Source organism: Canis lupus, chromosome 28 (assembly GCF_003254725.2).
Source record: "Canis lupus dingo isolate Sandy chromosome 28, ASM325472v2, whole genome shotgun sequence".
NCBI lineage: Eukaryota > Metazoa > Chordata > Mammalia > Carnivora > Canidae > Canis > Canis lupus.
The window spans coordinates 1,585,045-1,612,876 of NC_064270.1; the positions used below are offsets into that span (position 1 = coordinate 1,585,045).

At 44.3% G+C, this 27,832-nt stretch overlaps 2 protein-coding genes across 2 annotated transcripts in view; both read left to right on the plus strand.

Moving 5' to 3' along the window:
* Window positions 1-20,793, plus strand: part of CHAT (choline O-acetyltransferase) — a 52,902-nt gene extending 32,109 nt beyond the window's left edge. Inside the window, 7 exon segments of the mRNA XM_035707620.2 lie at window positions 2,198-2,298; window positions 3,193-3,321; window positions 5,769-5,891; window positions 8,826-8,967; window positions 9,114-9,176; window positions 15,854-15,991; window positions 17,737-20,793. Of these exon segments, the coding sequence (XP_035563513.1) occupies window positions 2,198-2,298; window positions 3,193-3,321; window positions 5,769-5,891; window positions 8,826-8,967; window positions 9,114-9,176; window positions 15,854-15,991; window positions 17,737-18,006 (966 nt within the window). The 3' untranslated portion in view covers window positions 18,007-20,793.
* Window positions 20,794-23,839: 3,046 nt separating this feature from the next.
* Window positions 23,840-24,217, plus strand: LOC112671987 (mitochondrial import inner membrane translocase subunit TIM14-like). Its single transcript, XM_035707885.2, is given in 1 exon segment — window positions 23,840-24,217. A coding segment is annotated over 1 exon segment (351 nt). The 5' UTR covers window positions 23,840-23,866.
* Window positions 24,218-27,832: the final 3,615 nt, after the last annotated feature.

Sequence of the window (27,832 nt, forward strand, 5' to 3'; positions counted from 1 at the left end):
TGAATCTCCATCGCTCCTACCTGCTGGCCATTTCAACACACTACATTCCATCCCTGAGAAGTAGGACAGTCCAGCATCTCCATACAAGGAAAGTCATAAAATGAAATAAAGCAATTCATATATTTTTCATTCTCATGACATCAATTCAGAAACATGACACTCAGTTTGACCTGGAGAAAAATACTCCAGCAGGTGCAGGTGAGGTTGAGGTTGGGTCCATTCTTTTCTGTTCCTCCAACCTTTTTTCTCCCCTGTGTCAATCCTGAATTGAACCTTGTTTATTTTTAAAGCCACCCCACTTTCACAATGACCACATTAAATAGCCAACGATCGCTATGCTTTGGGCTAGTATCTCACCCACCAATAAGCAACATTTCATTTTTCTCTTTCTCTGGCCCCTATATGCTTTTTATTGGTTTGCATATTGATTCTACTATTTCTGATGAGTTCTCTTGCTGCTGTGCTGGCTATTTTAGCCTCCACAGTGGTGCTAATGGCTTGTTATCTTTCATGGAGCAGCTATGGGAATGAAATGATATAATGGAAGTACAGAACCAGAAACATAGCAAGCCAGGGTAGTGGTTTTCTTTTCCTCCCTTTTGTTGCAGTGGCAAGAACAGAAAAGCACTAATGCATGAGTGGGCACAGTCTTCCCCTCCTGCCTCACATGGGTGACTGTGCCCACCCCTGGACTCTTTTCAGAGGCAGGACAGATGATCAGATGAGCTGGGAAAGCCAAACAGGCTCCATGGACCTGAACTGAAAAGATCAGGAGCTAGTCTCAGGATGGAAAAGCAGAGGACATTGGGGAAAAAGAGAAAAGAACCTGCAAGGATCAGCCTTGAGAAAGACCATGTGGGGAGGTCGTTTAAAGAGTAGGAGTAGGGATCCCTGGGTGGCGCAGCGGTTTGGCGCCTGCCTTTGGCCCGGGGCGCGATCCTGGAGACCCGGGATCGAATCCTACATCGGGCTCCCGGTGCATGGAGCCTGCTTCTCCCTCTGCCTATGTCTCTGCCTCTCTCTCTCTCTCTCTGTGTGACTATCATAAATTAAAAAAAAAAAAAAAAAAGAGTAGGAGTAAAGATTCGGGCACACTATATACACTGGCACGTGAGGGACCGGAGAAGACATCAGGGGAGTCAGCTCACATGTGTTTGACTGTGCCAGTGCCCTAGAAGAGCATCAGTAAGAATGCCAATAGCTTGTTTGTTTGCTGGTTTGTTTGCGGATGGTGGACTAGACTCTCTTGCATGTGACGCTGTGCTGAGCTGAACTATGGGCAGCCTCACCTTATCCAGGTCATACATTAACAATCAAATCTCACATTCTCATTATTTTTTCCCAGCATTTCTGTATGTGCTGAGTATGTCCCTTTTTGAAGTTAGCTAAGTACAAAGGCTGTGGACCTTTCCTATACCTTCTCTCCAATCCTCCTATCAATCCTGTGAACTGGGTTTTATTGGATCCATTTTCAGTGGGATCACACTGAAGCCAGAGAGCTGAGATGTCTTGTTGAAGATTTCCCAGCTGCCGGGGTGTGTGGCAGACCTGGAGTCCAGGTCCCTGAAGGGAAGCCCAGGCAGCAGTTAGTGGAGCATCCTCAGAACACCTTTCCTTCACTCCCTTCAAATGACAGTTCATTTCTCCCTAGGAATCTGCACACCATCCAACTTGGATCATTACCTCTCATTCACTCATTCAACCAAGTTACTGAGCACCTACTACCAGGTAGACCCTGGTCTAGATCCTGGGAATAAAATCAATGGTGGCTAAATGCACAGGTTCCATTTAGACACATGATCACACAAGGCTGTGTAGGATTGTGGCCCTGTTACACACCATGAGGGGGAAACAGTACTTAAGCCAAAGGAACTTGCCCATGAGCTAAGGAAAGTGTGCACAGCTTCAGTGTGAGCTCTTAGGAGTCACTGGGCTCCTTTAGTCACAGAACTTTGGCCTCCGGCCTCACTGCCCAGATCATGTCTGGGAAGGCGGTGACATCATAGAGCTATCTTGAGGCCATATTCTCAGGTCATGGCAATTTCATATAGCATTCTTTTCCAGAGATAACATGCTTTGGTATCCTTGGAGGAGAGATCCCCCTTAGAGGCCTGGAAGACCTGGCCTGGAACCAAGGGGCTAGTCTGAAATGCAGACTCTACCTAAGATCCACTCACCTTTTTCTTCCTTGTTGCAGTTTGTGGTGGGACGAGATGGCACTTGTGGCGTAGTGTGTGAACACTCCCCATTTGACGGCATCGTCCTGGTTCAGTGCACAGAGCATCTGCTGAAGCACATGTGAGTCTGGGGGCAGGGCCCCTCAGCAGCAGCCATGGGAGGCAAAACCAGACTGCCAAGGGGCCTCCAAGCTGACCAAGAAAAATGTGGGTGGCCACCGGGGGGCTGCATTAGTCTGGAAAGTGTCTTAGCAAAAGATGGATTTGAAAACCAATTTGACATCATATACTTTTATCTGCCACAGACAGAAGGGGCAGACAGGACCACAGTGAAGGCAGTGAGGGGAAGCATGGCCAAGAATTCTCAGCCAAAAAGGAACGTCTGCTTTGGCCCAGGGAAGCCCAGATCCATACCTAGCACTTGTTCTGAGTCAGAGCTGGGCCGATTGTTGATCCAGCACAAAGGAGGGGAGGTCTCTGAGCTGCACCTCCTCCATCTCCTTGGGCTGGACCTTCCTCCCTAGCTTCCAAGCTGGCTGGACTGAGTGCTTCTTATCCCTTAAACACACTGGGTTCCTTCCAACAATTTGTGTTTTGCTCATTCCCTCCTGTCCAGAATCTTCTCCCTGAATCTAAGTTCTAAATCTCTTCCATGCTTTAGGAACTCTTTAGAATCCCTAAAAGCCCATACCAGCCCTCATAGACAAAACAACACAGTTTGCTTCTTCAATTTTTCTCCAACTGTTTCCTAAGTGTCAGTTGTAGAATGTGGTGGAGCAGGAAACGTGAAAGTAAACACCAGGCTCTGGAGTCAGGTGGAACTGGCCGGAATCCTGGCTGTGCCATGTGCTTATTTGGGTGGCATCTCCGACCAAGCGTCAGTCTATTTATCTGTGCAGTCGATCCAGGGGGCAGCTCACTGAAGCTCCACCAGCTAGGAGGACTGCAGAGGGCAGGAACTGCTGCCTGCAGCCCCCAGCTCCGGCTTCAGGTGGTCGCCTCTTTGTGCCAGCAGGGTGAAGAGTGGCAAGAAGCTGGTCCGAGCCGACTCTGTCAGTGAGCTCCCGGCCCCTAGGAGGCTGCGTTGGAAATGCTCCCCAGAAATTCAAGGCCTCTTAGCCTCCTCGGCGGAAAAACTTCAACGGTAGAAAGTGCAAGTCTCTTTGAGGGTGATGCTCTGGGGTCACCCCATGTCCACCCCCACCCCAGGCCCCTCCAGTGGGGATGATGAGGCACCCTGGAAGCTTCCCAAGACCCCAGCTCTTCTGCCTCCCCTCGCCTGCCCCCTCATGGAAATGTTAGTCAAACTAAAGGGGAGTTTAACTCTTGGGGAAATAACATTGCAGAGGTCTCCATCATTTCCATAAAATGCAAACATGGAGCTATTTTTTCATGGGTTTCACCTGCCTGAGCAGAGTCAAGGTGAGGAAATCATTCCCTTGCTTTCGGGGGGAGTAATAAACAACTGGTTTGAATAGGTCATTTGAATCCAAGCTATTTCAATTTGCTTGAACTTATACCGCAACTAGACAAGGGGGCCTTTCTCCCCAAGGGCTGAGAGGCAGTTCAGACCCCCGCGCAGGAGAAGGGGACCTGCAGGAGCACAGTGGCAGCTGCAGGCTGGCAACTAGATTAGATCTGGCCCTTGGTTGTTCATTCCCTCATTCAGTCAGCGAACAGCATTCATTCATTCATTCATTCACTCATCAAACATGTGAGTGTGCCAGGACTATAATAGAAAGGCTGAGGACACAGAAACGAATATGCCACGGAGCCTGCCCTCCACACTGCAGTCCCCCAAACTAAAACATGTGTGACACAGTAAGCGCCCAAACCAGAGAGAAAGGCATACAGGCCCGAGCCCACAGAGGACACAGGAGTGGAATTCCACCAGGACACTGTGGGAAGGCTTGGCAGTAATGGGCTTTGAGGGATGATAGTTCACGGTGCGGGCAGCTGGAGAAGAGGCAGAAAGGCAGCTTGTTCAAGCTTGTCCAGGTTCATAGAGGATCCAGGCTGTTTTTGAAACCAGCATGTGAGAGAATGGCCGGAACAGAGGCACTAAAGGGAAGTTGAGGCCACGTTGTGAAGAGCTGTGCTGGTCTTGTGTTATGGGGAGGAGCCCCTGCGGGAGCTTCAGGGAGCCAGTGAGGAGACTGTGGGAAGAGCACGGGTGAGCGGGAGCGATCATGGTCAGGCTCGGAGGGCAGGGAGGACAAGTCTGCTGCAAGCTGCTGTGGGGGCTGGCTGGCTGTGGCAGGAAAGTCGGAGAGACCTTGGCTGTTCATCTACAAATCGTGCTAATATCCAACCTTACAGGGCTATTCTTGGGATGAGCAGCCCTCTAGGAGAGTGGGTTGGTGGGCGGGCCAGCCCGGGATGGAGAAAGGTGCCCACTCTACTTTCAGAGATCTGAGTGGGGCCCCTAAGGTTCTCTTTCCAGAGCTGGAGAGCCAAGAGAAGCCTGAAAGTGGGAAAGCAGGAGGAGCTGCCTGAAGGGGCTGAGTGCACAGTCTGAGCAAGAGGTTTCCAGGTGTCTGTGTGACCATGAGCTCAGCCTGTCCAGGGACAGTCAGCTAGAAGGCTGGGGACTGAGGGATGAGTCTCCCTAGGTCCCCTGAACCTGGCACGGCCGCCTGAGAGCTCAGCTCCCATGAGGCAGGGGGAATAATTCAAGGAGAGCATCTGAGTCCTGAGGAAGTATGTGAGTGGAGGGTTGGGGTTGCCTACCCAGGGCTCTGCATTCACATACAGCCAGTGGACAGATAGTGTGGACCCTGCCAAATGTTGCCCCAGTGGACAGTCAGCCCAGAGCCCAGCCTCATCATGGGGGAGAGACCGGTCAATATTGGTAGGGGGAGATCAGTGCTCAGGGGTCTCAGTGGAGACTCAGGGAATCGACCTATTATTCTGACAGTGACTCATGGGCAGTAAAGACCTGGGAAGCTCAACAGTAGTTTCCAGGTAAAATGGGTTCACAGTTACCAGCAAAGCCCAAATGAGCAGCCCTTGCAGTGGTGACCTTGACCACCAGGGAGGCTCCAGGCATTTCTTCTCATAGAACAACAGGGAGGACTCTTCTGAAGAGATAAGGCTTATCTGAGAAATGGGCTTTTCCTTGGGCAAAAGTGGTGTGTCAAGTCTGCAGAATGGCCAGGATGCCAAAAGAATCAGGATGTGAGACAAACACCTTCCTAAACAGATGCATTGCCTCTTTCAGGCCCACTTCTGTGAGCAATGGGCTTCTAGGATTTTGTTTGTGGGCAGTGTTCTCCCTGCCCATGCAAATGTTTCCCAGGCCCCAGTGCCCCCAGGCCCCTCCCTGCCCCCAGCCACCCCCACCCCCTACCCCCAGAAGCAGGGCCACTGCCCTGCCCAACGAAGCCTCCTCTTCAGCTCAGAGGAACCCTGATCTGGCATGCCATCTGCCACTTCCGTATGTCAAGGCCTGTCTCTGACACCTGCTATGTTCCTGGTGGGCAAGGACCGTGTCCTCGAGAGTCATAGATCAAGCTTGAGCAACTTGGTTAGACTTTGCAGTGTGTGCATTCTATTTTGCATGTAGTAGCATCTCTTCTGTTTCTTCCACAGAATAGTAAAGAATCTCGACTTCACTGTTTACAAGTTTGACATCTTCGGGAAAACATTCATTAAGAAGCAGAAATGCAGTCCTGATGCCTTCATCCAGGTGGCCCTCCAGCTGGCCTTCTACAGGTGAGCAAAGCCTGACAGCAGAATGACTCTGCTCAGGTGGGCTGCCTGACAAACTGCTCTAGACTCTAGAGACTAGAAGCATCCTGGAGGGAGGAACGACTTTCTGTGAGCTTAGAAGATGGGACAACCAGGGCAGGCTGCATGGAAAGAGGTGCCACCTGAACTGGGATTCAAAGTGTGAATTCAATCCCAGAAAAGAGAAGGAAGGACTCACAGTCAGGAAATTGCCCAAGCAAAGGCCCATGTGCACAGAGCTCAAAAAGCCGGAAAACTGAGCTAACAAGGTGGGCAATGGAGACTGCTCCTGCTCCTGTCCTCACCCAGCCCACGTTGGCCCCTGTAGCTGTGCCCTGTTTCTTGATAAGGACATGGAACCACCATCCCCCTGTGGGTCAAGTCAGAGAATGTGAACTCATCCTTGATTCATCCCTGTCTCTCCTCTCTCACCCATGCCACCCCCATGTTCTTCCTCCAGATGTCTCTCAGACCCACCCTCTATCTTCCAGCTCCATGGCTACTGGCCCTCTTCCTAATCAACTCATGCTTGCTTAGCTGCAGCATGTTCCCCCAGGGAGCTCTGCTTCCCATGCTCAGCTTCATGAATCATAGCCTTTGAAATATGCAAATCAGATTCTATCACTTACCACTTTGAACCTTCCCAGTGGCTTCCCACCCTGTGCAGAACAAAGTCCAGGTTTAGAAAGGCTCCCTGTGAACTAGTCTCTGCTGGGCCCTGCTCCCAAGCTCTCTCCTGCCTCCAGCCCTTTACTCTGGCTATGCCTCGGTGCACCCACCCACCTGCTGCCACCACCACTCTTCACATGCCAGCTCCTCCCATCCCTCAGGTCTTTGCCCAGAGGGTGTCAGCCCTCAGAGGCCTTCCATGACCCATTTACCTAAAGCAGCCACCTCAGACCCCCTCACCACCCAGCTTTCTGGCCTATCACATTGTTCTCTCTTTTTCTTTCATGGCAGTTGTTGTTCATGTGAGCTACCTTGTTCATTGATTTGTCAATTTTGTTTTCTAGACCATTTCTCCCAAACCTGACCCTCTGGGTATCTCACACACCAGGCATAGAGTAGGTATCAGGGACTGAGTCACAGACCTGAGAAGACACTACAGGAGTATTATCTGGGGGTGACACAGTCCGGTCTGTGCTTTAGAAAAATCTCTCTAGTGGTAGCTCTGTGTTGGGGGAGAGAAAAAAGTAGAGATTGAAGACAAGGCAGGAAGGCCAAATGGTCTTTTATAGGAGACTTAAACTAAAATGCACAGTAGATCATCCTCAAGACAAGGCTGATCCTGTTGGTTCCACTGTTCCCAAAGCAACAGCTCATACACTGGCACAGGACCCCACCAGGACCTGTTTTTATTTTGCATATATGGGGGCAGAGGGAGCATAGAGTGACCTTGCAATAAGGCCAGGGCAAGGAGGTCTCACTAGTGAGCAGATAGCACCCATGTGGGCACAGCCACTCTGAGCACTGGGACTCCTTGGAGAAGATTGATGTCACTCCACCTGATCTGTTCTTGTGGTGGAGACACAGTGATCCCACTGACATTGAGCTGTGGCAGCACCTGGTGTCTAGAACCATGGTCTCCATTCTCATACTGGCATGTGGCTGAGATGGGCCATGACGTCCAGGTCCTGCTGGAACCTGTTCCTTCAGAGAGCATTTCAGTTCCAGAGATAGGAGGGGCTAGTGGACCTGACTCAGAGCACCGCCTCCTCCACCCTCAAGTGATCTCTGTGGCACTCGACTTGGCCAACAGTGGACATGGCCAGAGGCTCCTGGGCTCAGCCAACAGCCAAAATAGGATCTGCTTTCATTAGAGAACATTCTTCAGAGTCCAAGCCATAACAACAACAAAAAAAATTTTTTTTAATCTGCCCCTAGATTCAGCAGAAACCTGAAAGCTGCCTAAATTGAGGTTGATCAGTGACTGGCCAATGATTTCCTCTACTTTTGTGCTCAGCATGGCATTTGCCTCCAGGGGCCATAGAGATACAAGAAGTGAGCTCCTTGCCAGAGTCCTTCCTGGAGGAGGAAGGAGACAGAGGTGTACAGAAAGTTATTCACGTTCTCACCAAGATACAATGTCAAGCACTGTGCTGAACCACACTTGGCCCTCCTCCTCCTAGAGCTGACCCAACATGGGAGATACATGCCCCAATGAGGCCAGCATGCAGGACCATGACTTGTGTGTGATGTTACGCTGTCACTACCCCTCTGTGATTCTGTGTCTTTCTCCTGCCCACCACTAACACCAAAGACTTTACTGACTGATAAGAAAGATGTGTGCCAGGCAGGTGTGCAAGCCTTGGAGTGCTCACTTGGTTCACATGCCTAAGCAACGGACTCTCCCTAGCTGGTGTGGGGAGCCTGTCACAGACAACGCGGAGGAGAGGCACAGCCATGGCACCCATGGGTCTGTTGGAAGCTCAGCTGCCCCGGGTCAGGCTGGTCTATGCAGCATTCTCCACTCATGATCACTAAAGCCCCCTCCCTGCCTCAATCCACAGGTCATGCTTGAATTATTCTAAATAAAACAAGATTCCCTCAAGGGTATGAATGATTAATTACACAAGTATTCCATTCTGTGCTTTCAATCAAACACTCATCAGGTCTCAAAGAAAATTCTAGGTTTCCCACCAGACTGGGATTTTTTGAAAAGTTGCCAGTCACTTATTTATTTTATATCCACACAGTGTCAGGAGTATATGAAAGCATACATAGCTCTTCATATTACTGACTCCCTGACACTCATCTTTAGGAAATCTCCTCTAGAATTCTATTAACATTAAAATGAAATACTATGCCAAGTAGAGTCAGAACTGTAAAAATAAAGCCTGCAGAGGCTATTTTTCTTTCAGCGTTTATGGTTTCCTGAGACTGCAACACCATTTGCCATTCATCTTTCATCTTATGCAGGCTCCACAGGAGACTCGTGCCCACCTATGAGAGTGCATCCATCCGCCGATTCCAGGAGGGCCGTGTGGACAACATTCGATCCGCGACTCCAGAGGCACTGAGTTTTGTGAAAGCCATTACTGACCACAAAGCTGCTGTGCCCGTGAGTCCTGCTCCGCCTGAGGAGTCTCTAGGAGGCCAGCAAGGCAGCTGTGGGCTGCCTGTCAGCTGGACTCCGTGACAGCCAGTTCCTGTAGCTTGTTTGTCACTGAGTAGCTCCTTAAAGCCTTATTTCTGGTCTGTTGACAGGATTCAGAGAAGCTGCAGCTCCTAAAGGATGCCATCCGAGCCCAGACTGAGTACACAGTCATGGTGAGTGATGCAGTGCCTCTTCTTGGGGGAGCTCATGACTGTAGGCTGAGCCCAAAGCTGGATCTGCAGGCATAGGGCCATGGCACAGGACCCGGGTGGGAGCTGGGCCACCAACTAAACAGCAACTTAGCCAAAGCCATGTGTTTCAGAGTCTTTTTCTTATTTTTAGAAACTGGGTAACACAGCACTCATTTTTACATGGATTTTATAAGAATACAATGAATGGGGGCAGCCCCGGTGGTGCAGCGGTTTAGCGCCGCCTGCGGCCGAGGGTGTGATCCTGGAGACCCGGGATCGAGTCGCACGTCAGGCTCTCTGTATGGTGCCTGCTTCTCCCTCTGCCTGTCTCTGCCTCTCTCTCTCTCTCTCTGTCTCTATGAATAAATAAATAAAATCTTTTAAAAAAAAGAATACAATGAATGGTCTTTGAAAAGACAATAATGATAATAATAGCACCATATATGTATAGCACCTTACAGTTTATACAACAGGAGAAGTCAAATGTGAGGGATGGTGGCCAAGCCTGGCAAACTGTAGTGGTTTGTACACCTTTCATCTTTGCAGGTGAGGCAGTATTTATTGCCACCTAGGGCTTGTTTCGCTTTCTTATTTTTTTAATTTATATTGCTTATGAATAAAAATTCTTTGCTCAAGATTAATAGTGAAATCAAAATTTTATTTATTTTTACTTTTGTTTCTTTTTAGAGAGAGAGAGAGCAGAGGAGGAGGGGTAGAAGAAGAGGGAAAGAGAGGGAATCTTATGCAGGCTCCATGCCCAGCATAGAGCCCGGCACAGGGCTCAGTCTCACAACCCTGAGATCATGACCTAAGCTGAAATCAACAGTTAGAAGCCTAACCCACTGAGCCACTGAGGCAACCCAAAATCAAAATTTTAAAGGAAATGTTTTGTTTAGGGAAATAGTTTGTTTTCTAGCATGGCAGAGCCATAATTTCCATACAAACAACAGAGAATAAGCTACTACTTGGACTGGTGATCAGTATATTAATTGAAAATCATTCTGATATAGCCATTGAAGGATCACATAACCTATGAAAAGGGGTTGACTGGGATGCCTGGGTGGCTCAGCAGAATGATCCTGGGGTCCTGGGATTGAGTCCCGAATCGGGCTCTGTATGGGGAGCCTGCTTCTCCTTCTGCCTATGTCTCTGCCTCTCTCTGTGTCTCATGAATAAATAAATAAAATCTTTTAAAAAACAAAGAAAGAAAGAAAAGAAAAGAAAAGAAAAGAAAAGAAAAGAAAAGAAGAAAAGAAAAGAAAAGAAAGAAAAGAAAAAAAGAAAAGAAAAGAAAAGAAAAGAAAAGAAAAGAAAAGAAAAGAAAAGAAAAGGGGTTGACTGATTTTCACTCTATATACTTGAAAATAAGTACAATGCATTATCTGGGTTGTAGAACTAGCCAATGTAGACTTCTTTCCAATTCAGTTACCAGGTTCCTAATTCATCTGAAGAGTTAAGTGTTCATTCTGTTTGGGGAAAAAATCAAGCTCACTCTCATGTATTTTTGGCTTTCCTGCTTTATGCCAGACAAACACTGGGTTGTAGGAATTAAAGGTGAAGTCCATAAATCCTGTCCTTAGGGAATAACTGGGAGGAAAAGCCCTTAAATGATAAATTTCATCCCATGTGAAAAGAATTCTCAGGAAGTAGAAGAGAGCATAGAGGGGCAAGCTAGTTCCTCTGCTTGGGAAATCTAGGAAGACTTCCCAGAAGAAGTGGTACTTGATATGAGACTTGAAGGTTGAAGAGGTGCTTGTCAGGTGGACATAGAAGAGAAGAATGGCCCCAGAAGGGAACATTATGTGCAAAGGCAAAGAATCTTGAAAGCATAAGACACATTGGAGGAAAAGCAAGTAGTTCAGTGTGTGCAGCTTGCAAAGGACAGAGGAGCAGAGGAGTTTATGATATGGGATATTTCTGTCACAAGGTTTACTCTGGTGACCAGGTAGAAGAAAGAAAAGTTGGAGCAGGGACGGTCTGTCAACACTCAGTGACACTAATTAGGAACCTATGTAATATTTTGGTAGAGCTAAGGACTGACATAGACCAGGGGCAAGAGATTGAAGAGGAAGACACCAACTTCTGTTTAAACACAGTGGACATTAAAAAAAAAAAAAAAAAAAGAGGGATCCCTGGGTGGCGCAGCGGTTTGGCGCCTGCCTTTGGCCCAGGGCACGATCCTGGAGACCCGGGATCGAATCCCACGTCAGGCTCCCGGTGCATGGAGCCTGCTTCTCCCTCTGCCTATGTCTCTGCCTCTCTCTCTCTCTCTGGCTATCATAAATAAATAAAAATTAAAAAATTAAAAAATAAATAAACACAGTGGACACAAGGGTTTACTGTCACTCCCTCTGAAATGCTCAAAAATATCAGCGAAGGAGTTTTCTTAAGCCACGAATACACTAGGCAAAGAGAATGGGAAAAGAGGGAACAGCAAAATTTTAGAGTTGGAAAGTAGAAGAGATGACAAGTAACTTAGCAAACCAGAGGAAGCTGAAACCCAAGAAAATAGTAAGGGAGACCCAGGAGCCCAATGAATCGTACTGCAGAACCTCAGAATGGCTCAGTCATTGGAGGTACCCACCAAAAATACAAGTGCATATAGGGCTGAAGAGGATTGGTTGATGATCTATTTAAGAAGCAGTTAGAACCTCAGCTCCTTTCTACTACCCCATGCAGCCAGGCCCACTACCTTCCTCTTTCTCAATGGTAGGCTAGAAGCTCTGGAAAAGTTGAAGACAGAGGACTCTAGATTTGGGAACACCAGCTTGAGCTCAGGGAAAGTTAATCAAACTAAACAGGGTGATTAATCAAAGTCTACATATTCAGCTCCAGGTATACCAGGAAGCACTTTTATTACCACCTCTCCCCAAACATGAGGTTAGAGGATTTCTCAGTGGTGAGACTAACCAGGCCAAGAGAACAAAGTCACAGACACTGATAGTTAGGGTGCCCAATGAAACAGCCTGGCTGGCTCACCTCCCAGTAAAGTCTACCAGATGGCAAACACAGGCTTACACATGTATCTTCTAATCATCCTTCTTGTGCTTTATTCTGAGATATAAACAAATAGCCAAAAATCATCAGACATTGAGGAGATCTGCTAATATAAAACATGGAAACCAGTACAAACATTTCTGTGTAATTTTTAAAATTTTGTTTAATTTTTAAAAATAATTTAAGAAAAAAACTAAAACTAAAACTAAAAATAATTTAAGAGAAGCTTCAAGGAAATTAAAACAAGGCAGGAAGCAGGAGAACATTTTTAAAAACTATAATTGAGATCCTCTGAAGGATAATGAACTTGTTGCATTCATTAATAAGGACATGAAAATAAAAAAATCTTTCTGGAGGAAATAAAAATAACTTTGGGGAGAAATACAGTAGAAAAAAATGCAATGGGGGCATTGGGAGATAAAAATGAAATAATCTTCCCAAAATATCAACAAAACAAAGAAATGAAATACAGGACAGGAAAAAAGGCTCAGTACTGGAGGATCAAAACCCCAGTAATAAATGTCCAGGAAGAAAAAATGGGCGAAGAGAGAAACAACAAAATAATTCAGGAAAATTTCTCAGAATTGGCAAGACATGAGCTTGAGTCTCATTGAGAGTCTCAAGACATTGAGAAACTCTGCCATGTACCTTGCATAATAGATTAAAATATTCATACCAAGGAAATTTCACAACACAAAGGTCAAAGAGAAGATCCTAAAATCTCTCAGAAAAAAATCAAGGTCAAAGATCAGGAATAACAGTGTAACTGACTTGATGGGATGAGCACTGGGTGTTATGCTATATGTTGGCTAATCGAACTCCAATAAAAAATATACTAAATAAATAAATAAATAAATAAATAAATAAATAAAAGTGTAACTGGACTTCTCAGCAGCATCAGTGGAAGGTGGAAGATAATGGAGTAATGTCTTCAAACTCTGAGGCTAAGTGATTTTTAATGCATATTCTATACCCAGCTAAACTATAATCAGCTTTGAAGACAGAAGAAAGTTTCAGACAGACAAGTTCTCAAAAGTTTTACTTATTAAGCGTTCTTTCTTGTAAAACTATTGGACGATATAGACCTAAAGTAAGAGATAAAATATAAAAGAAATCATGGGCTCCAAAAATCAGAAGGTTCAACACAAGAAAGAGAGAAAGAGGATGAAAGTAAAGGGAGATCCCAAGTTGACATTTGTTCAGCAGACATAGGGACCATAGAGAAGCAAGAAGTGAGAGGTGGGATGAAATTGATAAGCTATCTGATTTATTTGAATGTATTAAGAAAAGTTTTACACTTCTGACTGACAGCTTAGGAACCAATTAGTTATAGATACATAGAAAGCTAAGCAAGTGAGGGAAATCATAATTTAATCATTTAAAAATTGTCAATTCCAAGGAAAACCAAAGATGAGTAAGAAAGGAAATCTAATCATAATACACCATGAGACTCCCCTGTGAATACTTGCATAATTATAATCATGTGAACACTGAATACCGATCAAACAATGAAGAGTTAAATGTAATTCTATTGAGAGAATGGGAGAATGGAAGAATATTTGGGGAGCAAGAGTATAAAAGAGGCAGAGTTTCATCTTCTATAACAAGAAGATATAGATAAAGCTGGAAAATGTAGTGATGGCAGCCTAAGACTGTTACTTAGAACTAAGAAAATTAAATAGCTAAAAATGGTTGCCTCTGTGGAGTAGGAATCAGACCTGGCAAATTGACAGAATTCTTTAGCTTCTTTGGGGTTTTAAACTATATAAATATATAATTTTGGTAATAATTTAAATGCTTATGAAAGATTTAGAAAAATATCTTGTAAAGCCCTAGGGTTCGACTGTATTAACAATTTTAAGTTGACGAGAACAGCTAAATAAAAGAGATGGGGGTGGAAAGGGCAGGGCTATAAAAATGCTTTGTGCTGAGTCTGGTGCCTGGTTGGCTGAGTCTGGTGCCTGGTTGGCTGAGTGGAGTAAGGGACAGGGGAAAGAAGCAAGGAAAGCTTTTGCTCTCTGACAGCTATATTTGGTTGTGGTAGTGGGAGAAGGACATCCCAGTGAAGAAGCAAGTGTGTTTCAGAGACTCCATCACAGATTCTCACAGCACCTTATGCTTTTCCTTCATGACACCCTCCACCCCCAGCACCCAGAAGCATTGGGCACATAGTGTGATGCTCAAGTAAGATTCCCTGAATGAATGAAGGACTGAACGATGAATCATTTTACTCATTACTACTCATGGCCTTAATCCAAACAATCTGTTAAATCAACCCCAGTTGCTACAGCGAGCTCCAGGTGGGGAAGGCAGGGAGATGGCTGCTGCACAGAGCAGCTGCTTCTATAGATCTACACAAATCAGCAATTAAGCAGAGGTCACCAGAGAAATTAGAAGTCCACTCACTTTGTAGACAGATTCTGAGTTCATCCCCCCTGTCCTAACAGGGCACGTCTAAAAGTGAGCTGTGGTTGTATAACATGGCTTTTCAGCCTATAATTAAGTGCATCTGAAGAGACTGGGGCCTCTGAATCATCTTTATGCATTCATTCTCCACTGAAAAAGAACAGCTGTCAAATCCCAAAACGTGCCTTGTAAACTTGAACAACGTTCATCGTGATGAAGGCTTCCTCCTAAGTGGGGCTTTAACAGCTTAAGTGGCCACCTTACATAACTGTGAACCTCCCAAGATTTACAATTACCCTGATGTGGAACAGAGATTACGACTGTAGACCAGAGGTAGTCAAATCTCCATCAGCTCCCAAAACTGCCCCAAATAAACATGTAATCCAAGCAAAACCAATTTGTGTGTACACATGCAGCCTCAAGTGGGAAAGAAATGAAATGAGTACCATGGCCCCACTGCCCAACTTCCAGCCACACCACCACCTCTGAGCTCCACCCACATATTCATTCTGGAGTCTCCACTGCTATTATCTTATCCTTTGATAAGTGTTCAAGTAGCTTGTGATAAAAAGAAAAAAATCTTTATTCATTCAATAAGCTTTCCCCTTGCAAACATCAGCAGAGCCTCTGCTGAAATGTCTAGTTCCTGTCTCAGAATGATTACTTTGATTGTAAATCCAGTTTAGTTGAACTGATTTTGAGCCCATGAAATAGGAACCAAGATTTAGGAACAGACCTTAATGTTCTCTATCCCTCATTCCTTGGACTCCTGCTGGAGGATTAAGTGTTGGTTGTGGTAAGAGTGCCCAGGGACAGCCTGAGCAGCCCTCTCCTTGCTTCACCAGGGCCCACACTCATCTTCCTCCCCAGACTCCTCCTCTACCTAACAAGTAAGTAGGGGTGCCCACCCCACCCCTTCCATGTGAGTGGTCATACGCAGTGTATGGTCAGCAATGACCGTGCGGGGGTTGAGAGGCAGGGGATACTGAGACTCATAGACCTTTAACTCAGGCATGCTCATTTTAGAACCCAGCCTGCTCTGGATTTGCCTTGTGCACATAGGAAGGGTCTGAGTAGTAGAGTGGTCAGTCCTGGGCGGCCACTCACACATATTATCTGCAGCAAGCACTGGGTAAGTGCAAGCTGTGGCCCTAGCAGTAGCTATTAGCATTGTGGACTAGAGAAGGGGTGGGGGCAAGGGAAGAGGGCACAGGAGCCTCTGTCTCATTTCCTGTCCTTTGTCCCCAACTACCCAGGCCATAACAGGGATGGCCATCGACAACCACTTGCTGGCGCTGCGGGAGCTGGCCCGGGACACATGCAAGGAGTTGCCTGAGATGTTCACAGATGAAACATACCTGATGAGCAACCGGTTCATCCTCTCAACCAGCCAGGTACAGCCCTACTGCAGCTGTCACCCAAGGGGCCACTTAGTGCAACCAGTGGCCTTTCTAAAAGACCGTTTAGCATAAGTCAGTGACTACAGCCCACTGGCTGGAGGCAGGCAAGTCCCAGCTCTGCTTCTCACAAGCTGCGTTACCTTTGGTAAAATGACCTAAGTGACCTAAATGCTCAGAGTGCTGGTTTCCCAACCATTTAAATGGGTGTAATCACGGATGCCACCTTAATAGAGGTGGACTGGATGGGAACGGGTGTCCTAACTATTGTACTACCTTTCTGTTACTTGAGGGGTGGTGTTCCACCATGATGGCCACAGGCTCAGAAGCCCAACAGGTCTAGAGTGAAGTCGTGGCTCAACTAAAGTGACAATTTGAGTAGAAAGCCTAGCCCAGTACCTGGCATGGACAGGACTCTCCAAACAGGTCATGGTCATTATTGTGAAGGGCTGCACCACCAACGGCAGGTGGATTAGCTGCCAGCCCCACGGTCTCCTAAACAATGCTACAGGCCCATCCTGTGGGAGGACCATTGTGACAAAGAATAAAATCCACCAGAGAAGGGCAGGCAGTTTAGGAAAGAACCCTCGAACATCAGCTCCCTAAAGCTTCATCTGCTAAAGGATGAACCTGGGCAATGAGAAGGATTGATAAAAGCCCACTCAGTGATTTGATTTTGACATCACGGCAGCGAGCTCACAGAAGCGAATAAACGAGAACAGTACACACAATATAAATTCTTCAGGAAACCATCCATGGGCAAAAAGTGCTTTGGAACGGTTTTACAGCCTTCAGCTATCGCACGGCAAATTTATCTGACAAAGAGGTGACTCTATTAGCAAGACTAATGGTTTGTTCTGCCCCATTAAAATGGCCAGTGTCAGTTCTGAAGGCCCGACTACACAGTGCCCTGGTGTAAAAACAAGCTCCACCCTGCAACCACCCAAGAATGTGTTCTATTTTTCCCCCTAAGACTCGTTAATAAGATTAGCCGGTATGGTAGTTTGGTGTTTGTTTGTTTGTTTGTTTGTTTTCTTTCTCCCACCTGGAAATGAACATATTTATGGCTTGAATGCCATCCGAGACATATTTCCCTGATTTGTGATCCTGATTACAAAATTTCAGCTCTCTGAATTCAAAATGTATTAGGTGCATAACTAAAACTCCAGTTGATGGCAATCCCTGAAATGCCCAACGCTGGGTAATTGTGCATGGCCAGGCTGTGGGGAGAAAATCAGACCAGCCAGGCAATACTGACAGTAATTAAGGATGTGGGGAAAATCGACAGAGAAGACAGGCCAGATTTCCTTCTGTTCATAAATTACTCCCTCTGGGAAGCCATCCAACCGTTGGGTGCCACCAGGGTGCCATTGAGTAAATTACCTTGATTGCCTCGATGCCTCCAACAGCCCCCAGGTGAAGGAGAGACTCAGCCTGAGACCCAGCACAGGTCACTCTGGGAGATTCTAACCCCACATGTAGAGCAGTTTTCCCACCAGGGAGTGGCTTATGGACCCTCTTCTTATGATATTGTGCAGTTAGTTGGGTTTGTTATTATGACTCTGGCTATGACCATCCATGCTGAAGTAATTGGTTCATTTGGTTCAGTCAAATGCCCAGGTGGAAAATAGAGATGTAAATATCCCATTGAGGCCTCAGGGTCATTGAAAATGCCCTGTATTCTAGCAAGTTCACAGGTTACGTTTCAGAACCAGCAGCTTCTGACCTGTCCTCTCCTCCAGGTGCCCACAACCATGGAGATGTTTTGCTGCTATGGTCCTGTGGTACCCAACGGGTACGGTGCCTGTTACAACCCCCAGCCAGAGAGCATCCTTTTCTGCATCTCCAGTTTTCATGGCTGCAAAGACACCTCTTCTACCAAGTTTGCAAAAGCAGTGGAAGAAAGCCTCATTGAAATGAGGGACCTCTGCAGTCTGCCACAGTCTACAGTGGGCAAGCCACTGGCAACAAAAGAAAAAGCTACGAGGCCCATCCAGGGGCACCAACCTTGACTCCTGCCATGATGTTTCATTTCCCCAAACCCAATATTCTTCAGCTGCTAGACCCTACCAAACCCCTGCTCCCAACCCTCTCCCTAGCTTTTGGTAGCTCCCCTGTCCTCAGGGCCCAACACAGAGACCACACTGAGGCATCACGCAAAGCAGGAGTCTTGGGAGGAAAGTGTCCCTCATTAGACATTGAGACTATCCTTATTTGTCACACTGTCCTTTGGCCTGTGTACTGGGAAATAGACCAGCCTGGCTCTGAGGCAACCTTGGTGAGATGGGGAAGTCTACACCACCTTCCCTCCATAGCCTCAGAAGCTTAATGGTGGTGTTTTCTTCTCTAGCAAGAACTGAGGGTCCAGGTGATGTTTTGCCCAAAAAAAGAATGAGTCACCCTATTACATTCAATGTACCAATGTACCTACATGAATCATGAAGAAAGAGGTTAACTCAGGTCATTACCTCTTTTCTCTTGTGGAGGAGTAGGGAGTATTGTTTTCAGATTCAAAGCAGTGCAATCATGGCATTCAGGGTGGCCTGCAGTGAGCCATATAGTGCTGTAAACACCCCATCCCCTATACACACACACACACACACACACACACACACACACACACACACAGAGTTAATTTAAAATATAGTGACCCAGGCCCCAGAACGCATTTCTCCTTTCGTCTCCCAGGGGCAGCCTTCCATTGAGTTCGGAAAGTCTTGTCCTGCTATTCTGATAGGGGGGAAAGACTCATCCGCCATTACACTGGAGTAGTGCTGCTCTGCTTCGCTGGGGCCACCAGCAAGTCCTGGATGAGTAAACAGCACAATGCCTGCCAAGCAGCAGAGATGGAGGAAGGAGCAGTCTGCTTCCCCAAGAATCCTGCCACTCACATTTTTCCTGGTTGCTTCACCACTCCCCTTCACAGGAATCATACCCTTACAGGTGATCTGATTTCTAGAGGAGAAGAGAGAGGGTTGCTTTGGGGATTTTCTGTTGCTGTTTATTTGTTTTGTCTTATTCATTCTTAAGGGAGGCTTTAAAAAAAAAAACACTGTGACATTAACTTCAGAAAACGATCTCAGTGGCCCAAGCATCCACCTGCAGACAGCTGGGCTCCTTTATGTGGAGGATGTTATCTAGGGATTCTAACCAAATCTCACATGGAGGAACACAGAGCAGGGCTCTCCCTGGCCTGGCAGTGGGTGGGTAGGTAGGGTGCAGTTATGGAGCAGTTTGAAGAGACCGCTGGAGGGGAGCAGGGCCAGTAGGAGAGAAAGACTATGTCCAGAGTCAGCCTTGAGAGGCAGATCATGCACAGAGCCAAAGTTAAGTTTGTCCTGAGAGGCTGTGATCATCCAGGACATATGAGAGGCACTCCCCATTGCAAAATATTTTTATGGTAAATCTAAAAAGTCAAGGAAGTCAGAAAGCAACCAGAAAATCAAAACTGCAAATAGCTGAGGCAGTCTGTCTCTGTCCAGAGGAGGTACAGAGCTTGGCTCTCACCACACTGAGTTCTGCTGTGCAACCTACTGGGGGTTCCTGAAAAAGCCCCCTCGCCCCATTTTCACTGTGCTCTGCAGCACTCTAAGCACTGCACTCTGGCCCAGGGACCCTGCACATGTCCCTTTGGGCCACTGAGTAAGCTTTCTGCACTTTGACCTGTATTGAAGGCAGGGCTGAGATGGGGGCAGCTGGCATTATGACCTTTGCTCAACTCTTCGAAAACACAAACAACCCCAAGCAGTCAATTTTTTGAGCCCTGGTTTTAGATTGAGGATCCCTATTGGATGATCTGGAAGATTTTGGCACTGTCTGTAGGTCCATAGTTCTTCCACAGACATCCACCTTCCTGCTCTCCTTGGGAAGTTGCAGACCAAGAATCCTAGGAATATCTGCGGAACTACTGTCCACCTGCTGTAAGTTGACCCAAAGCCACTTGTCTGTTCTCACCAAATGGCCACAGTACAGATCTGAGTTCTCTTCTGGTTCCCTCCATGGATTTGAGGGCAGGCAGAGAGATCTCTGATTTGGGGGTCAGGCAACCCCATGGATCTTAACCAAGAGACTTAAATGCCCAGAGACTCAATTCCCTCTGTCATCAGATGGAGACAAGAATGTTCCAAACTTGCAAGGCTTTGAGGATTGTAGAGCACATGTGTAAGGGGCCTTGCGCAAGCAAGTGGGCATTCATGTTCACTGTCAGGAAGATGTTACCCCAGTGGGCACTGTTTGGATGAATTTGTTTCAGACTTTTTACACTGATTTGAAAGAACCAAACACATCTATCATTCTCTGAGCATAGGGAAAGGAAACTGACTCTGTATATTCAGATATCAACCATACACTGCGAGGGCTTCAAGAAGTGTAGGATTGTGGACATTTGGCAGGAGGGAACACCTCCTCTTTCTGAGGAAGAATCTGGAAGCTGGTCTTCCCCCTCCAAGAACAGGTGAATGCACTGAGTCTTTATGCAAAGGCAATGCTAAGCCATGGCCATGGGCATCCCTCTGGGGGATCCTGGTAATAGATATTGTTCCAAGTGTCCCCAAAGAGATGGAAAATGATATCTGAAGAGAGTCACACTGGGGTTGTGATGCATAATAAAAATGCTTGTGGCCACCTTACAATACTGCTAAGTTGCCAAAATATACAAAGTTGACATTTTAGTTCTATTTTTATAAAATTATTCTAGATTTATGGCAATATATACATGTGTATTTATAGCCTTTCAATTTTAAGTTATAGTTCTTTGTGCTTTAAAGAAATATATGTATGACTAAAGAACCGTAAATTGAAAGCACTATATTCAAAATATTTCAAGACTGTAAATCTGTATTCAATAAAAAGTAATGCCAAGAAAGATGGTGTTAGCCATTGTTTCTACCCAGAAATGCTATAGATTTTGTGAATTCTGTGAACTGGGTCAACGATTCCTTTGGCATTGTCTGAGGTCTGTCAGCAGCAGTGATGGATGTGTGAAAGATACAGGGGCCAGGAGAGAAAGGGAGGAAGGAATGTAATCTCTCCTAGTGTGTGGCATGGGGAAAGAGTGAGGGGCAGAGAGGTTCACAGGCTGTTTGTGATCAGGTTGGCAGAGACCTGGGTGTAGAGATGGGTGTCTCCACTTAAACCTGCACAAACATGCACAGACAGAATGGAATGGAGGGAATAGCACCAGGCTCAGAGGTAGGATGCCTGAAGTATAAAACCAGTTCTTTTTTTTTTTTTTAAAGATTTATTTATTTATGAGAGAGAGAGAGAGAGGCAAGAGACACAGGCAGAGGGAGAAGCAGACTCCATGCAGGGAGCCCGACATGGGACTCGATCCCGGGACTCCAGGATCACACCCTGGGCCAAAGGCAGGCGCTAAACCGCTGAGCCACCCAGGGATACCCTATAAATCCAGTTCTATCTCTAACTTTGGGGATGTCACTTCACCTCTCTAGCCATATTTCTTCATCTGTAAAATGGTGATGTTGACATCAGCACTATCCACTTCCAGGGTTGTGATGAGATGACATAGATTGTCCTTGTTTGAAAACTTAGAAAATGATGTAAAAGTCTCTTACTGAAGACTCAGGTACATGGCACACAAGTTCCTTCACTCTGCACAGCCCAGAGATATATTCCAAGCTGCAAGATACATTCCTCTGCAGCCACAAAGATCCACAGAACCAGAACTGAGATTCCTCCAAAAAGAAGCCCAAATGCTTTCCAATCAGAGCCTAAAGGAACCTTAAAGTTGTATGAATTTTTGTAATTGGAATGCAGAAAAGGCAGTATCCAAAAAGATAATGGCTAAGAACATTCCAAGAGGAATGGTGGGATTAGGAAGGAACAGGATCCAAGTAATGTGGGTTTGCTCTTATTCATCATGTATATACATGTGGCCCTAAAATAACAAGATGAAGACAATATAGGATTCCAAACAGGCAAACCAGCCCCCAACATACAAAATAATGCAACACCCTCCTTGTCGTCTCCGGAGGTCCTGTAGGGTGGAATTTGGCATATTTAGCTAAAAATGCAGAAAAGAGTCCCTCCCAGGTTCACGAAAACAACCAAAAGTTCCCCAATTAATCCTAAGCAGTTCTCCTTGGTAGTGGGAGGGGGGGTGTAGAACCAGTGCCTTGAGTTCCCTTTATAAATTCAGCTGATCCTCCTCCTTTTATATTTCTTTTATATTTCTCTGAGTTTTCCTTCCAAAGAGGCCTTCTGAGTCTGCAGGATGAACGATATGCTATCCCTGGGAAAAGCTGGCCTCACATCACATAAGAGCCTTACTAAAAGCTGTTCTCCCTGTTTCCTAAAGACCAGCCCTTTCCTTGTTCTATTTCTACTGTTTCTCCCATCTCCTTGTGGGATTTCACTTCCTATTTCTGTCCCTCATCTGTCACTGGACCCCAGGGTTCTGTCCTTGACCTCTATTTCTTATATTAAGGAGCAGCAAAATGGGAGACTGAAATGATCAGAAGGGTTTCCTCCACCTATAGAAACATATGCACAGGGGCACCTGGGTAGCTCAGTGGTTGAGCTTCTGCCTTTGGCTTGGTCATAATCCCGAGTTCCTGGGATTGAGTCCCGCATGGGGCTTCCCACAGGGAGCCTGCTTCTCCCTCTGCCTGTGTCTCTGCCTCTTTCTCTGTGTCTCTCACGAATAAATGAATAAAATCTAAAACAAAACAAAACAAAACACATAAGCACAAAGAGAAAATTCTTTAAATATATAACCAAGGTCAAAGAAAGAAAATAAATCCTCACATTACAGAGAAAAGAATATCCAAAATCAAGCAGCAAACAGGAGCTAAAGGTATGTCAGACCAGACACAAACTCAGTGGCTGACCTCAGGGTTTACCACCCCTGCAAGTTGAGAGAACATGACCTCAGTCTACGCATGGTGGTAGATGCAGCTCAACTCTCTGCACAAAACCAGACCCTCATAGAGGTGTCCCAATCCTAAAAAGAGACTGGAAATACTCTTCCCATCAGCCCAGGGAAGTTTGGAAGAATAAATTTATAAATTTGTGCCATATGTAGATGTGGAATCTGGGTTTATACAACTTATTTGTAAAGCAAGAATTCTAAGCCAATGGTTTAAAAAAAAAATCAGTAAGATTCGAAGGGCCTCAGCAGAATCAAACAGAAAACCACCACTTTCCACAACCCTGGAAACACCAAACACCCAGAGAGGGAAAACACTCTATGGAAGATGAACCCATGGTCAAAAAATACAAGTAGCACAAGAAATGACTCACAGGTGTGTATTAAGTAAAGCAGCAGATAAGACAAATAGGAGAATCAATATCACAAAGGCTGGAGAGAATAGATGACTCATAGAGAAGCTGTAAAATTGATCATTATAACAAAATAAAAATACAGGGAAGATACATGTAAAAGTTCAGGAAGAAGAGATAATAGAGAATAGGGGGAGAGCATTATTCGGTGAGAAAATCATTAGGGATATTCCAGAATCAAAGAACTACATTATTCTAAAATTCTTGGGTCAAAAAAGAAATAATGCTGGAAATTTGGAAATTTAGATACACTTCAATCAGAATGATAATAAAGTTACCTGATATCAAAACCTCTGGGATAGAGCAAAACTGATGCTTTGAGGAAAAAATTTACCTTAAAATACATCAGAAAAGAAGATAGACTAAAAATTGATGAGGTAAGTATAACTTACGAAGCAAGTGAAAGAGTCCTATGGTAAACTCAAAAAAAGTAGAAAGAACAGTAAACTTGAAGAAAGTAATAAGACAAATATCAATGAAAGGGAAAATAAAACATAAGAGAGAAGCTAAACAAAAGAAACATGGGTTCTTTGACAGTGCACACGGTGGAGGCTGGGGAGCCGAGCCAGAGACATGGCCTGTACAGTGGTAGCAGTTGGATTGACTGTTGCTACTGCAGGATTTGCAGAGCATTATGTTTTGCAAGCCATAAAACAAATGGAGCCTCAAATAAAACAAGTTTTTCAAAATCTATCAAAATCTGCCTTCAGTGATGGCTATGATAGAGATGCATTTGAACCCAAAATGACAAAACAAGAAGCAGCATTGATACTAGACATAAGCCTTACAGCCAATAAAGGAAAAATAGAAGATGTTCATTGATGAATTATGCTTTTAAGTCACCCAGAAAAGGGAGGATCTCCTTATATAGCAGCCAAAATCACTGAAGCTAAAGATTTACCCAAAGGCCAAGCTAAAAAATGAAGTAAATGTGTGATGAATTTTAAGTTCTTGTTAGTTTATGTGTACAAGTGTCAGGTTTTTATAATAAAATGCCCCAAAGCTACAAATTTTAAAAATGATTTAGCACAGGCTAAAACAAAGCTTTGGTATAAGTTTCTTCTTTGAATTTGAGTATTTTTAAATCAGCTTATAGAATATTTAGAGATTTAACCCTCAGAAATAATGGATAAATACATATTATTTGAATAAAAATATTGTTCATTATTCATTTAGCAAATAATTTGTTACCTATTTCCAGGCAAAATATGACAGTCCCTGGCTTTCAAGGAGCCTCCAATCTAAGGGGATATTGATAAACTCATAACTAAAATGTAATGTGATAAATATATTTTTTTAAAGTTGGTTCTTTGAAAAAGAATAACAAAATAGACAAGCCTCTGGTAAAACCAATTTAAAAAAGAGAGAAATTCTGAAATAAATAGTATAATGAATAAAAAGTCGATACAACTACAGTAGACATTATAATGATAACCAGAGAATATATCAACTACTTCATAACAATAAATTTGAAAACTTAGATAAAAATTCTTAGGAAAATATAACTTACTAAAACTAATGAAAGAAGAAATAAAATTTCTGGACCGTCTTATAAATCTTAAATGAACTGAAGCACTAGTTTAAAATCTTCCCACTTAGGAAAGAACGAAGGGAGAGAATGTAAAATTTTGTAGACATACCCTTGAAAACATTCAAAGAAGTGGTGATTTCAATTGTGTATAAAAATCAACAAGGGGATATTCCCTCTTGCATATACTCCTTTATTTATTATTCTCTGAAGCTAGTATAACTTTAATATCCAAATCAGATTTGGAAATCCAAAATGAAAAACTTGGGACACCTGGGTGGCTCAGTGATTGAGTGTCTGCCTTTGGCTCAGGTCGTGATCCTGGGGTCCTGGGATCAAGTCCCATATCAGGCTCCCCACAAAGAGCCTACTTCTCCCTCTGCCTGTGTCTCTGCCTCTCTCTTTGTGTCTCTCATAAATAAACTAATAAAATCCTTAAAAAAAAAAAAAAAAGATGGGATCCTGGGTGACGCAGAGGTTTGGCGCCTGCCTTTGGCCCAGGGCGTGATCCTGGAAACCCAGGATCGAATCCCACGTCGGGCTCCCGGTGCATGGAGCCTGCTTCTCCCTCTGCCTATGTCTCTGCCTCTCTCTCTCTCTCTCTCTGTAACTATCATAAATAAGTAAAAATTAAAAAAAAAAAGAAAAACTAAAGATCCATTTTACTCATGCATAAATATCCAGAAATCCTAAATGAAACAGTAGCAAACAGATTCTAACAGTATATAAAAAACATAATACACCCACCACTAAGTCAGGTTTAACAGTAGCTAGTATTAATAGTAGTTTAATAGTAGAAGGTAACGAGCACTGTGATGTATGGAAATGATGAATCACTATATTGTACACCTGAAACTAATATGACACTGTATGTTAAGTAACTGAAATTAAAATAATAGCTTAAAAAAAAGAAAATAGCTAAATGTCATTTACTCATGAACAGCTTAAAGAATAAAAATATAGGACTGCTCTAAGAGATCATGAAAATGCATTAAGTAAAATTCAACAGTCATTCAGAATTTTTTTAAAAAACTCATTATAAAAGGAATTAGAAATCAGCTTGACATAGAACATCTGCATAAAACATGCACTATATACCATAACAGAAATCAATTAAAAAGATCAAAGTCACATATAAAATCAATATATAAAAGTCAATTTTATTCTATACACCAGTGGCAAACAATAAAATCACAATACAAAATACATGATTTATAATAGAACCTAGCAATAAATCTAGCAAAAGACATGAAGACCTATACACAGATAATTATAAACTGTATTGAAAGACACTGAAGAAGATCTAAATAAAGGAGAGGTTCTTCAAGGTCATGAATATGAAGGCCTCAGAAAGATGTTAATTTTCCCCAAAGTGATCTCTAGATTCAATCTCCAATCTTCAATCTGTGTCTCTGCCTCCCTCTCTCTGCCTCTCTCATGAGTAAATAAATAAAATCTTTTTTAAAAATCCTAAAAGAGCCAACTAGATCAATATCAGAGAAAGGATGAGAGTAAGTAAGCATAACACTGGCGATGCTTTTACTCTGGGGCTATCTAGTGATCTTGAATAAACAACCTAGAAGATAAGATGCAATTTTGAGTCTTTGCGGGGTTAGGCATACAAAAATGGGACTCCAGCACTACCCAGGGGGAGTCCTGGCAAGCCACCACCCTCTTTGGGGCTAGGAATGAGGATAAAATACAAATGAATCAACCTCCTCATAGACTGCAGCCCAGTTTCAAGCCATCTGGATGGCTCAGATAATCTCAATCCCTGAAACTGTATTAAGATAATCTATTAAAATAATCCTGGCTTGCTGGTGTTACCAGGAACTGGCAAGCAGTGGGACGGGGGGGGGGGGGGGGGTCTTCTATTGAGAAAGATAACATCACCCTTGGCCTCAAATTGTTCCTACAAAGAATTTTTTGTAAGGCAATGTCCATCCAGTACACAATTAAAATAAACCAAGAACTATAGACAAAATAAGCAGACACCAGCAGAAATAACAACAGAAAAAGACACATGGGGTCTCCAGATAGTGAATTCTCAAGCAGACTATAAAATAAGTATCTTTACTATGATCAAGAAGATAACCTCAAACCTAAAAACTCAGCAAGAAATCAAAAACTATAGAAGATGGCATGGCAGATTTGAAAAAGGATCAAACTAAAATTCTAGAATTAAAAAATTAATACCCAAAAAAAACCCAACCATATTGATGGCTTTAATAGCAGTTTAGACATGGCTACAGAGAAAATTATCAAACTAGATTACATGTAAAAACGAATGAATGTATGCACACATATATACATACAATGCAAAAGAAGAATGAAAAGAGGAAAAACACAGAAGAGACATAAAGAATATAGTCAGAAGGTCTAACACATATTTATCTGATGTCCCTGAAAAGTGAGAAAATACAACCAGAAGCAACATGTGAAGAGATAATGACTCACATTTTTCCAAAAACAGAAGGACTTAAATTCGTTTCATGAATCTCAGCAAATCCAAGGCAAGATAAATAAAAAGAAACCAATAGGGACTCGGTCTGCTCAGGTCCTGATGTCAGAGTTCTGAGATGGAGCCGAGGGTGGAGCCTGGCGTTGGGCTCCAAGCTAGCAAGGAGTTGGCTTCTCCCACTCCCTCTGGCACTCTTCCTGCTGGTCATGCTCTCTCAAATAAAAAAAGATTTTTCAAAAAAGTCTGTACACAGGCACCTTACAAGAGTTTCCGATCCATCCTACACCTGTGGCTTACCTGGGAAGGTTACGCGGCCCCTCTGATCCACAGTTTTGTAAATACAAAGTACGAAATACAACCTCCTTCATAAGGATGGTAAAATAATGAAATGAGATAATACATGGAAAGTATTCAGCATGTCATCTGATACATAATTTCTGTAACCGGCTATAAATGTTGGCTATTGTTATCTATCATTGATACTTGCCCTACCGGGCAGAAATGTCCTGTTTACCTGACTGTGAGGGTGAGAAAGCAAGTCGCCTCCGAC